Source organism: Barbatula barbatula, assembly GCF_947034865.1.
Source record: "Barbatula barbatula genome assembly, chromosome: 19".
Classification (NCBI taxonomy): domain Eukaryota; kingdom Metazoa; phylum Chordata; class Actinopteri; order Cypriniformes; family Nemacheilidae; genus Barbatula; species Barbatula barbatula.
The window spans coordinates 1,197,406-1,210,021 of NC_136782.1; the positions used below are offsets into that span (position 1 = coordinate 1,197,406).

A 12,616-nucleotide genomic window follows, 5' to 3' on the forward strand; every position below is an offset into this window, starting at 1 on the left:
ACAGGATGAGTACGGTTGTGCACGTCACTGTGACAAATATAAGTTTAATAAAAATGACAGTTGTGATAAATATTGATATTTGTAGCCTTTCAGTTGTGGTTGGACTGAAGTTGTCACTGCAACAAGAGCTTTTTTATTTAAATAAGGTCTATATTTCTCATCCACTCGTCATGTGGTTGCTACATGCAAATATAATGATATAAATATTATTTCCCAACCACCGCGTTAATTTGTCCATTATTTGTCCGCTCTGGTGTACAATAACTGCCACGGACACAGTTTAGCACAGACACACAGTTCTCTTACAGTTAGTACCTGTTAGATATCATTTGTTTGCTCTACCAATTAAGTTACAGGAACCTCTTTTGTAAGCCTTCATAAAGCAATGCAGCTGTACACCATGTGACAAATGAACCCACTAACATTTTTCTTTCATTCCTCACAGGCAGAACTTACTGAGCAGCTCGGACTTTTGGACTACATGAGAGTCATGATGTTCGTCACCTTTGCGGAGCGAGTGGTACCAGTGTCGGATGATAGGGTGCAAGTGGTCGATGAGAGTTTTGAGGGTGTGGAGGTCATTGTGTATCAGCCCGCACAGAAAGAAGACACAGGAGAGCAAAAAAGAGCCATTATTTACCTGCATGGAGGAGGATGGTGTCTGGGAAGCTCCCGTGAGTTCTGTTAACCGCTTACTGCTCCATTTCTGAATACAATGTGGTTCTTCTTAATGGTATAATAAAAGTTCTACAGGAATCCTTTTTACAGTTTTAGAAGTAAATTTTTTCAGATTTTAACTGGGCACAGCAGTTCATTTGACATTCAAAATCCAAAACAAATCGACTCATTCTTCAGTAACACTAGCAAAGGTTTTCACCCAACAAACCCACATTGTCACTTATAAAACACATACCTTAAAAACAGCAACAACAAGGAACATGTCAACAGTTCTTGGGCACTTTTGACTACTATTGTCATTTTTCCTACTATGGGAGTCAATGGGGTCAAATAACTATTTGGTTACAAGCATTCGTCCAAATACTTTGCTTTGGATAAAAGCATCTTCTAAACAGAGATGGTACTTACGTAGATTTTTTGGTATCTGTACTTTACTTCACTTTTTATTTTTCTGACAACTTTTTACTTTAAGTTCTAACATTTTTAACCAAATATCTGTAATTTCTACTTCTTACATTTTCAAACCAGACTAGTTACTTTAATCTGTATTATTTTTTGTCATCTGCGCCGTTTTTAAACAAGAAGCCCGTTGGTTTATTGTTTCCCTGCTTACAGGGCCGGATTAACCATATGGGCAATTGGGCAATTGCCCAGGGGCCCCCGACCTCTAAAGGGCCCCGCGGGCGGTAACACCAATCAACGTGCACTGAGCCGGTCGCGTGACGGCAAGCGCTACTACACAACTCAAAAAATGCAAACATGGAGTAGCTAAGTGGGAGCGCTAATCGGAAATTTAAAAGGGAGAAGGATATCAGGAACGCAGAAAATTTAAAATATATACCGAAAATAGGCATTTCTTTACGCTAGTAAACGTTAGCAACTAGTTCAATTCAATTCAATTTTATTTATATAGCGCTTTTCACAATTTGCATTGTTCCAAAGCAGCTTTACAGGGGAAAAACGAAAAACCCAAGAAGGGGTAAAACACACTACATGGTGTGTTATATAATAAATCCAATTATTCTAGTAAATAATATCTAATGTCAGCATCTCCTGGTGGTTTATTAAGCATATTTGCTTTAAGTGAATGCTTGGCTGAAAAGATGTGTCTTTAATCTAGATTTAAATTGGGCGAGTGTGTCTGATCCTCGAATAGTGTCAGGAAGGCTATTCCAGAGTTTAGGTGCTACATATGAGAAAGCTCGGCCCCCTTTGGTGGATTTAGTTATTCTTGGTATTATCAAAAGTCCTGCATTTTGAGATCTTAGAGAGCGTGATGGGTTGTAGTGTGATAGAAGCTCTGTTAGGTAGGTAGGGGCTAAACCCTTTAAGGCTTTATAAGTGATTAAAAGAACTTTAAAGTCAATACGATACTTAATGGGTAGCCAGTGAAGGGTTGATAAAATTGGGGTTATGTGATCGTATTTTCTGGACCTGGTTAGAACTCTGGCAGCTGCGTTCTGAACTAACTGTAGATTGTTTATTGATGATGAAGGACAAACACTAAGTAGCACATTACAGTAGTCAAGTCTTGAGGTCATAAATGCATGAATAAGCTTCTCTGCGTCAGCAACACACAGAATATTTCGTAACTTGGCAACATTTCTTAGGTGGAAAAAGGCTGTTTTTGTGACATTTAAGATGTGATTTCGAAATGACAGGTTGCTGTCTAATATAACGCCTAGATCTTTTACTGTATTTGTTGGAGTAACGGTACATCCTTCAACTTGCAGTTTATAATCAGAAATATTCGGTTTGCGTGTCTTTGGTCCGATAAGAAATATTTCTGTTTTATTAGAATTTAAAAGAAGGAAATTACAGGTCATCCAATGTTGTATATCTTCAATGCACTCTGCCAATTTGGATAGCTGGGAGGAATCATCTGGTTTTGATGAGATATATAGCTGAGTATCATAGCAGTGGAAGCTGATTCCATGTTTTTTAATAATGTTTCCGAGGGGAAGCATGTATATGGAGAACAGCACGGGTCCCAGAACCGATCCCTGAGGTAATCCATAATTTACTTGCGTTAGAATGGATGGTTCCCCATTTAAATGGACAAATTGATGTCTTTCTGACAAGTAAGATCTAAACCACTGTAGTGCCTGTCCCTCAATACCGGTATAATTGTGTAAGCGATCTAGAAGTATGTTATGGTCTACGGTATCGAACGCAGCACTAAGGTCAAGCAGGACCAGGAGTGAGATGTTACCTTTATCTGATGCTATAAGCAGGTCGTTTGTAATTTTAACGAGCGCAGTTTCTGTGCTATGATGCGATCTAAAGCCTGACTGAAATTTTTCGTGCATGTTGTTATTTTGTAAGAAAGAGCACAACTGAGTGCACACTACTTTTTCTAGTATTTTAGACAGGTATGGGAGATTTGAAATCGGTCTATAGTTTCCAAGTTCATTTGGATTTAAGTTTGGTTTCTTGATTAGAGGCTTAAAGACGGCCATTTTAAAGGGTCCTGGGACATGGCCTAGATTAATTGACGAGTTGATAATGTTATAAATGGGCTCAATTGCAAAAGGTAGTAACTCTTTTAATAGTTTAGTTGGTATGGGGTCTAATAAGCAAGTTGTAGGTTTAGAAGTTGCGATAAGTTTAATTAAATCTTCCTGTTTTATAGGTGTAAAACGTTGGAGCCTTTGTTTTGGAGCGATGGTTGGTGCTAATTCATAGGACAGATTTGGAGGTTGAGTTTTTACAATTTTGTCACGAATGTTTCCGATTTTCTCTGTAAAGAATTTCATGAATTCATTGCTACCGAGGTGCGGCGGAATAGCCAGGTCAGGTGGTGTCTGTTTATTTGTTAATTTAGCGACTGTGCTAAATAGAAACCTTGGATTGTTTTTGTTGGTTTCTATGAGGTTACGAAGGTGCTCAGCCTTTGCTGCTTTTAGTGCCTTTTTATAACAATTTGCACTCTCTTTCCACGCCATTTTAAAGACTTCTAATTTAGATTTTTTTCCATTTGCGCTCTAGTTTGCGAGTTTCTCTTTTAAGGGCGCGAGTGGTGCTATTGTACCATGGTGCAATATTTTTCTCATTAATCTTTTTTGACTTCGTAGGTGCAACAGCTTCTAATGTATTAGAGAAAATAGTACCCAATTTCCTGGTCATGACATTGAGCGATTCTTTATTTATTGGTATGGTTATTAAAAGAGTTAGATCTGGCAAGCTCTTTGCGAAGCTATCTTTAGTAGCGGAGGTGATTGTTCTACCCTGTCGATATCGAGTTAAAGGGCTGATTCCTGGCGTGCGCAAAGTACCCGTTATAAGATAATGATCGGTGACATCGTCGCTTTGAGGCATAATATCTACATTGGTTAGATCGGCTCCGTGAGATATAATCAGGTCTAGTGTATGATTAAATCAATGAGTGGGTCCTTTAATGTGTTGTATTACCCCAAAAGATTGTAGTAGTTCTGTAAACGCCAGTGCTAATGCATCGGTAGCGTTATCTACGTGGATATTAAAATCTCCGACAATTAGTATTTTATCAACGTTAACCAATAGGTCCGATAGGAAGTCCGCAAACTCTTTCAGAAAATCAGTATAGGGACCAGGGGGTCTATACACCGTAGCCAATGTAAAAGAAAGCAAAGGTTTTTTACTTCTGCAAGGAATAATTATGTTCAACGCAAGCACTTCAAATGATTTAAATTTATGCTCGGTTCTCTGAGTTACTGTAAGAACGTTTCTAAATATTGTAGCGACGCCGCCACCCCGACCAACCGGACGTGGCTCATGCATATAACAGTAACTTGTTGGGGTACACTCATTTAGGCCGAAATAATCATTTGGTTTAAGCCAGGTCTCGGTAAGACAGAGTATATCAAAACTGTTGTCCGTGATCATTTCATTTACAATAACTGCCTTTGAATTTAGTGATCTAATATTAAGTAGGCCGAACTTTATAAATTGGTTTTGGTTGTTTATTACATTGTCTTCAGGTTTAATCACGATCAGATTTTTTCTCTCACTTTTGCCAAAATTTTTACTTTGTGGTATTATTCGGGGGACACATATAGTCTCTATATATTTGGAAGCAGTAACATGTATAGCAGTTGAGGCGCACATACTATGGTTAAAGTTTTTACTTACCTGAGGGGGACTTACCTGTGGGAGACATAGTCAACCGGTGCGTAGCGCCTTCGAGATGTTGTCTGACAGGAGAGCCGCTCCGATGCTGCTGGGGTGCAGGCCGTCGGGGCGGAAGAGCCTAGGTCGCTCCCAGAACAGATCAAAATTATTTACAAAGAGCAGCTTCTGTTCAATACACCATGACATCAACCATTGGTTAAGCGAAAAAAGTCTACTGAACTTATCATTCCCTCGTCGGTAGGTAGGCAGCGGTCCTGATACGATAATCCTCGCTGTGGGCGATGCATTGCGTACCGTCTAGATCAGACTCCTGAAGTCCCTCTTCAGGATCTCCGACTGCCGCATTCTGACGTCGTTCACTCCCGCGTGCAGCACGACAGCTTCAACGTTAGCGTTGTCCTTCAGGATCGCAGGTACCTGCGCAGACACATCAAGAACACGAGCGCCGGGAAAACAGTGAGTGCGCACCTTACCTTTAGTAGATGTAGCGCGTATGTTCCGGACGATCGAGTCTCCGATGATCTGCTAAGGCACCATCCGTCAACGAGGACAGCTCAGCTAGCCAGAACATTTCTTCACTGCCGGCTTGAGCTAATGTTCACAGCCCCGAAAGCGAAGAGCTACCTACGACCCGGATTCTGCTGCGAGTGCGACATTGAGGGAAGCGGTGATGGGTCTCGAGTCTAACCGCCATCTAAACCGCTCGTCGAGTCTATAATCTACAAAATGCTCGTGTAAAATGTGTTTGCCAAATGAAATCAAGCATTTCAAATTTAAACATGCTCTTCCCCATTATTTAGGATACAAATTGTGTATTTTGCCAGATTATTTTGCAATTATATTGCACTAAAATGTTTAACCCTTGCCTGTCTTGTTGAACTGTGATGTGACAGGTTGTTTTCTGTTTTAAAACAAGTTCAAAAGAGTTTAGGAGCAGATGATACTGCATTTGATACATTTTTTCCTTGTGGTGGAGCCATGAAAATGCTGATAATTTTGTTTGTTTATTGTTGTTGCGAGAAAACAGCAGATTTCAAAATATTTATATTGCGCTATAACTTGATAGTCCTATTGCATTCTGAGGTGACACGTGATTTCTGTTTAAAATGAGCTGAGGACCAAAATGCTACTTGATTCTAGGAGATGGATTCCATGGATTTTTGTTTGTCTTGTCTGTGAACTTCCTCTGTGATGGCGCTATAAATTCTATGCATTTGTGTTTGGAGTAGGTGTTGTTAAATAAATATTGGATGCTTTGAAAGTCGTTGCTTATTTATTTTTTGTGACTATGTAGTGGGTCAATTTTGCCAGATTATACTGATGCCGATGTGTTTTGTTTTCATAACATAATGACTGAGTGGTTTTAACAAGAGAACATAGTGGTGCATTTGTAGTTCGAAGAACAGTTAGTTATTGAAATACTGAGTATATTGACTGTATTACTGTAATTTATTCTGTATTTTGCCAGATTATGGTGATCCTGGGGTTTTGATGATGGGGCCCTTGAATATTGTTGCCCAGGGTACAGTGAAGTGTTAATCTGGCCCTGCCTGCTTACAACGCGCCACAGTCATACGCTACGCTAGTCAGTACTTAAGCTAACACACACGGAGCAAGTCAACGGAAAGCAATGGATGAGACAGATGGAGTTAGCAGTGTTGATCTGGTCGAGGTTAGAGTCATTCCTAATCACCCATGGCCATATATTCGGGAGATGTTTGAAATTGTTGGCATACAAAATTCTTGTCATGAGCAAATTTTCCGTAATTATAGTCTATTTTCTATGTTTGCTAAGTCTGTAATGTTATCATGAATTCATAATTTGCTAGCGTGTTAGTTAGATGTTGTTCATTGTTCACACTTCGCATCTTTTTTGACCAGAAAAAGAACACACTGTACACTCATGGGCAAACACACACAATAACTTCATGTAGTGTTCTTGCCTGTTATCTGTTGTTAAGTTTTTCCCTCCAATTTTTTCAGTTTTGTAAAAGGGATGTTGCTAGTGCTGTTGGCACACACTTTAATAAGCCAGCGAATAGGATTATCTAGAAAGTTGCCAATTTGAGCAGTAATGATTTATAATATTGTAATGAGGTTCAATAGAAGGGAAGGAAGGAGGCGGGAACCGGCGGACATTTAAACAATAAAACTTTAATTAAACAAACAATAAACACGGAAGTAACCGGCAGCCACCTCACCGTAGACTGCCAGCCATAAAACATAAACACAAACTTAACATATGTTCAGGCCCGATCCTCTCTCGTCAACAGTCCTGCCGGTCGTCCTTTTAAGCTCCCGATCTCCTCCGTAAGGCCCCGCCTCACGGCTCTCGTCCCGCCTTGGTGAGGTGTGAATTATAATTATACTTTCACTCTTGTTTGCATTTCAATAAAATTAACAATGTAACTCACTTTTGTCTGCCTGTGTTCTCTATAGCAGTTGTTCATGGGTACAGGCTAACAAGATTTGAAATGTAAGTTCATTTGTACAATAGGATGTGAGGTCCAGTTAAAAAGGTGAAAACACAGAAGACAGACACAGATACACAGACAGACACACAGACATGCACGCACGCACGCCATCGCTGAGAACCACATACTAGAGATCTTCTCGGGTCCAAAGATCTTTACCCGACCTGAAATGACCCGAATCACTTTTTACCCGAACCCGAGACAGACCCGATAACGTTAGACCCGAGTCCGACCCATCGTATATATTTTTTAAACCCGACTAGATCTGAATGTAAACCAACGTTTATTAATGAAATTGATATGGCAATGAACACGTTGATCCTCTTGTTTTGCTCTGGCAAATTGCGCAAACTGAGGCTAAATGGGTTGTGAATCAAATCTAAATAAGTGACGACATGGCAACCACTCGCGCGAACATTCTGTCTCAACAATGTGTTCCAAACCGCGTAGTACTGAAATGTGCGCGTCTTTTAATATCTACTTCTGGTCGCCTGGTGGAAGTATGTTTTTCCTGAATACGATGGTCCTCAGTCGGAAAAGGGTGGCTTGCCCACTTCAGGTTGGTGGAGAGTTCCTTCCTCAAGTGGAGGAGTTTAAGTATCTCGGGGTCTTGTTCACGAGTGAGGGAAGGATGGAACGGGAGATTGACAGACGGATCGGTGCAGCTTCTGCAGTAATGCGGTCGATGTACCGGTCCGTCATGGTGAAGAAAGAGCTGAGCCGCAAGGCGAAGCTCTCAATTTACCGGTCAATCTACGTTCCTACTCTCACCTATGGTCATGAGCTTTGGGTCATGACCGAAAGGACAAGATCCCGGATACAGGCGGCTGAAATGAGCTTCCTCCGCAGGGTGGCTGGGCGATCCCTTAGAGATAGGGTGAGAAGCTCGGTCACCCGGGAGGAGCTCGGAGTAGAGCCGCTGCTCCTCCACATCGAGAGGGGTCAGCTGAGGTGGCTTGGGCATCTGTTACGGATGCCTACTGGACGCCTTCCCCGGAAGGTGCTCCGGGCCCGTCCGACCGGGAGGAGACCCCGGGGAAGACCTAGGACACGCTGGTGGGACTATGTCTCCCGGCTGGCCTGGGAACGCCTCGGTGTCCCCCCGGAAGAGCTGGAGGAAGTGTCTAGGGTGAGGGATGTCTGGGCATCTCTGCTTACACTGCTGCCCCCGCGACCCGGCCCCGGATAAGCGGTAGAAAATGGATGGATGGATGGACGATGGTAACTACATCGAGTGCAAACCCCTGCAGCGTTGGAAACTTCGGGATTTCAATTCTAAGGTGATTTCAGATCACCGCGACTTTCGGAAGATTTGCGTGGCTTTCAACCGATCGGCTGAGGGTTGGAGGAGAGTTGGTAACTACACGCACACACACAAGCGACGCGCTGTTATTGTACAGGATAGTTCGGGTCTTCCTCGGGTCAATTAAGCAAAAAAATTTTTACTTTATATTACCCGAGACCCGAAGACACGAATAATATACCCGACCCGTGTCTGAAGCTCCCGTGAATCTTTTAGACCCGAACCCGCTCGGGTCTTGGGCCAGACCTCGGGTTTTCGGATCTAAGTGGACCCGTGAAGACCTCTACCAGACACCCAAGATAAGGAGAGAGAAACACAGGTCAAATATTAAACAGACTATAAATTCCTATATGCAGTGTTAATTAAATAAAACTATAAAATTCTAGCAGCCCCCCCGGCCAGGCAAACAGTTCAAAACAGTATGCAAACGGTGGCGAGGAACCCAAAACTCCATTGGAGGAGAAAAAGACCTGAGGGAAAGCAGGCCTAACCAGGGGATTCCAGTTCCCCTCTAGCAAAAACTGCAGCCTCTGCACATGCTCGACAATTAATAATCCAATAGCAGCTAAAGTTTGGAGTGGAGACATGTCAAGTCGCCACGTCCTTCTTTCAACCAAACAAATAAAAGGTTTGGAACAACTAGAGAGTAATTCATGAGAACATTTTCTTGTTTGGGGGAATTGTCCCTTTAAATTCAACAGATTTCACAAAACTACAGCGTTGTCTAAGTGAGAAAAGCATTCATGTAAATGGAAACATGTTGAATACATTTTGTGCCAAACCAATGAAAATAAATGTATTAAGATAAGCTCACAAAGACTCTTGTTGTGATCACTGCGTAAACAGTTGTAAAACAGTGACTTATGTTTCCTAGAGATTGTAAAAGTTGCAACATGCAGGTTTTCTATTTTTAAACTTAGGCCCTTCTCTCAGGTGGAACACTGGAAGAAGCGTATAATGGAAAAGGGTTCTCAAGTTTTATCAAAAGCTTGGAGTGAGATCCCATTTTTCACATTGTTCATAATTAACCAGCAGAAATTGAAATAATAACAATTGGTAAATCTGATAAAATATGTTTTTGCTTTTTCCCTGACATCTTTGAAAAATACAAATGCAATGGCAATGATTAATGTATGTTTTGACAGGATATAAAATATTACCCAGAGCACTCTGCTTTACATGTAGCATTATTAATGTAACTAGAAAGACTTAACAGTATATCATTTTAAATAAAATGAAGAAATACATCTTCATTCCCTCCCATATTAGACTTAAAACAGGGTCAAACTTGAATCTTTGACTCAGGTGTGTTACATGTCATGGTCAGTAAAGTGTAATTCACAAATAAATTACACTGACATGTTTAGGCAGGCTTTTATGTAATTCTGATGTCTGCATTACTGCAGACATTGTTGTTTAGACTGCACAGGCCTTTACGGTTTCATTTGTTGTTTTATTGGTTTTGCAATGTGTCTTAGTTAAAAAAGATCGTTAAAAACATTGGTTCCCTTTCTGTCGGTCTCTCGACGTTGTGTCGACAGAATGGGGTTTGACTTGAGAACCTACCTTCTCTGACTGACTTGAACAGGCCAATGAAAATTGGCGAATGAAATTTGCATGCCGGACTCCGCCCCCGGATATCCGGATATAAAAGGGAGCCGGCGTGCCGCATTCATTCACCTTTTGTTCTTCGGAGCCTTCGCATCCTGATGCTGACGACTCTGCAGACAATTTCTACGTGTTGCTGGTCTTACGACGTGGTGCAGCGGACTGTCCCGATTCCTGTGACTTCCCCTGGGCGTCTCGGCAACTGCCAAAGCGTCTTTCTAAAGAGCGAGCCCTTTTCAGGGCTTAAGATATTCTACAGCGCGGCATGTCCCGCTGTGCTCGTGGGTGCGGCGCACTCATCGAGGAAGGGGACGGACACGATGTCTGCCTCAGGTGTCTGGGACTCCAGCACGCTGAGGCGGCATTTGTGGATACATCTTGCCCGCACTGCGGGCGGATGGTGATTCAGACATTGCGGTCACGGGTGGCTGCGTTCTTGCGAGAATCAGCCACCACCTCGAGTGCTTCCCGTTTTGCGGCAGCAGTGGCATCAGCCCTGCCGTCCGCTTCGGCGAGCACCGAGGGTGATTTGGGAATTACCGTGAGCCTCAATCCGTCAGCCACCGGCTCGCGGACCGTTCACGCCCCACCTCGCTCGTCTGACCGTCCCGGAAGAGGCGGTACGCCGCCTTGTTCCTCCGTCACGCACTCGGACACGGGGCGTGACGACGATGAGATGTCGCTCGCAGCATCGGAGGGCGACCTCCTGGCATCCGACCCCGACGAGTCCTTGGAGCTTCCTCCCCCGGGGGGTCGAGCTCAGGATGAAGCGGACGTCGAGATGTCAGCCATGCTTTCCCGGGCCGCCGCGAGTATTGGGCTGCAGTGCACCGCACCGCCTCTCCCCCAACGCTCGCGGTTGGATACATGGTATCTCGGGACCGGCCGTGACTCTAAGCCACGGTCGGCCCCGGTACCATTTTTTCCAGAGGTGCATGAGGAGCTCAGTCGGACTTGGAACGCCCCCTTTTCGGCGCGTGCACGTCAGACTGGCTCGGTCGCCCTGACTTCCCTCGATGACGGGGCAGCTAAGGGCTATGTCGACATCCCACAGGTGGAGCGTGCAGTCGCGGTGCACCTGTGCCCGCAGACAGCTGCCACCTGGAGGGATCGACCAAGGCTCCCTTCCAAGGCGTGTAAGTTTTCGGCATCGCTGGTGTCGAAGGCTTACAACGCTGCGGGTCAAGCTGCCTCGGCTCTTCACGCCATGGCCATCCTGCAGGTCCATCAGGCCAAGGCGTTGAAGGAGTTGCACGAGGGAAAGTCCGACCCAGGGCTAATGCAGGAGCTCCGCACTGCCACTGACCTCGCTCTCCGGGCGATGAAGGTGACGGCGCGAGCCCTGGGTCGTACGATGTCCACACTGGTGGTCCAGGAGAGACACCTTTGGCTCAACCTTGCGCAGATGCGGGACGCTGAGAAGGTTCGCTTTCTCGACGCTCCCATCGCGCAGGGTGGGCTGTTTGGTGATACGGTCGAGGACTTCTCTCAGCAGTTCTCGACTGTAAAGAAGCAGACGGAGGCGATTAAACACATCCTGCCCCGCCGCGACCCGGCCGCCTATCGTCCGTCGAGGTCCAGCGCGGCGTCTGCTTCCCAGCAGCCCCGCCCCTCTCCGACTCAGACTCCGGCCCCAGCGCCCCCTGCACAGGCGGCCTCCCGGAGAAGGACGTCGAAGAGGAGAGCACCATCCCGTCACCAACCTCCGCGGAAGCAGAAGCGTTCCTGACGGGGTGAACCCAGGGAGATCGAGTCCACCGGGCCCGACCCAGGCAACTACATCGCCGGAGGGTCGGATTGGGACGGTGCCTGCCCCGTCCCAGCAACACCAGCCGGGCCCTTTTCAGGGCCTGGTGCCCACATTCTCACGAAAAGAGCTGTCTCTCCCCCTGGGTCTTTCTCACAGCCGCTCTCACCCTCCGCAGGACGGTGCTCGGCTACCCCACGTTGTGTTTCGGCGAGACACACGGTTGGGTATAACTCTCAGTGGCCACCAGCACCCTCAGTCAGACGGTGCGGTATGCCACGATATCGCCCGACAGGCACCTCGGCAGAGCCGCTCTCCTCCCCGGGGTCCCCCCCGCGTCGAGGGAGCCGTACTGCCAGCCATCGAACCATCCCCCACGGGGGCAATGACTCAGATCGAACCTCTGGTCCCCCTGTCTCGGTACCTGGGAGCCTGGTTGGCTCTTCCCAGACCAGCACGGTGGCTAGAGAGAACGATCCGTCTCGGCTATGCGATTCAGTTCGCCAAGCGCCCACCCAAGTTTCGGGGCATCCTCTTCACATCAGTGGGAGTAGATACTCCCGTGCTTCGGGCCGAGGTCGCTACCCTTCTGGCGAAGGGGGCGGTCGAGCTCGTCCCTCTGGCCGAGATGTACTCCGGGTTTTACAGCCCGTATTTCATTGTCCCCAAGAAAAGTGGCGGGTTGCGCCCCATCTT

At 45.4% G+C, this 12,616-nt stretch overlaps 1 protein-coding gene across 1 annotated transcript in view; it reads left to right on the forward strand.

Moving 5' to 3' along the window:
• Nucleotides 1–12,616, forward strand: part of aadac (arylacetamide deacetylase) — a 68,493-nt gene that overhangs the window by 3,879 nt on the left and 51,998 nt on the right. Inside the window, exon 3 of the mRNA XM_079481088.1 lies at nucleotides 446–674. Coding sequence (XP_079337214.1) covers nucleotides 446–674 — 229 coding nt within the window. The remainder of the gene's footprint in view (nucleotides 1–445; nucleotides 675–12,616) is intronic.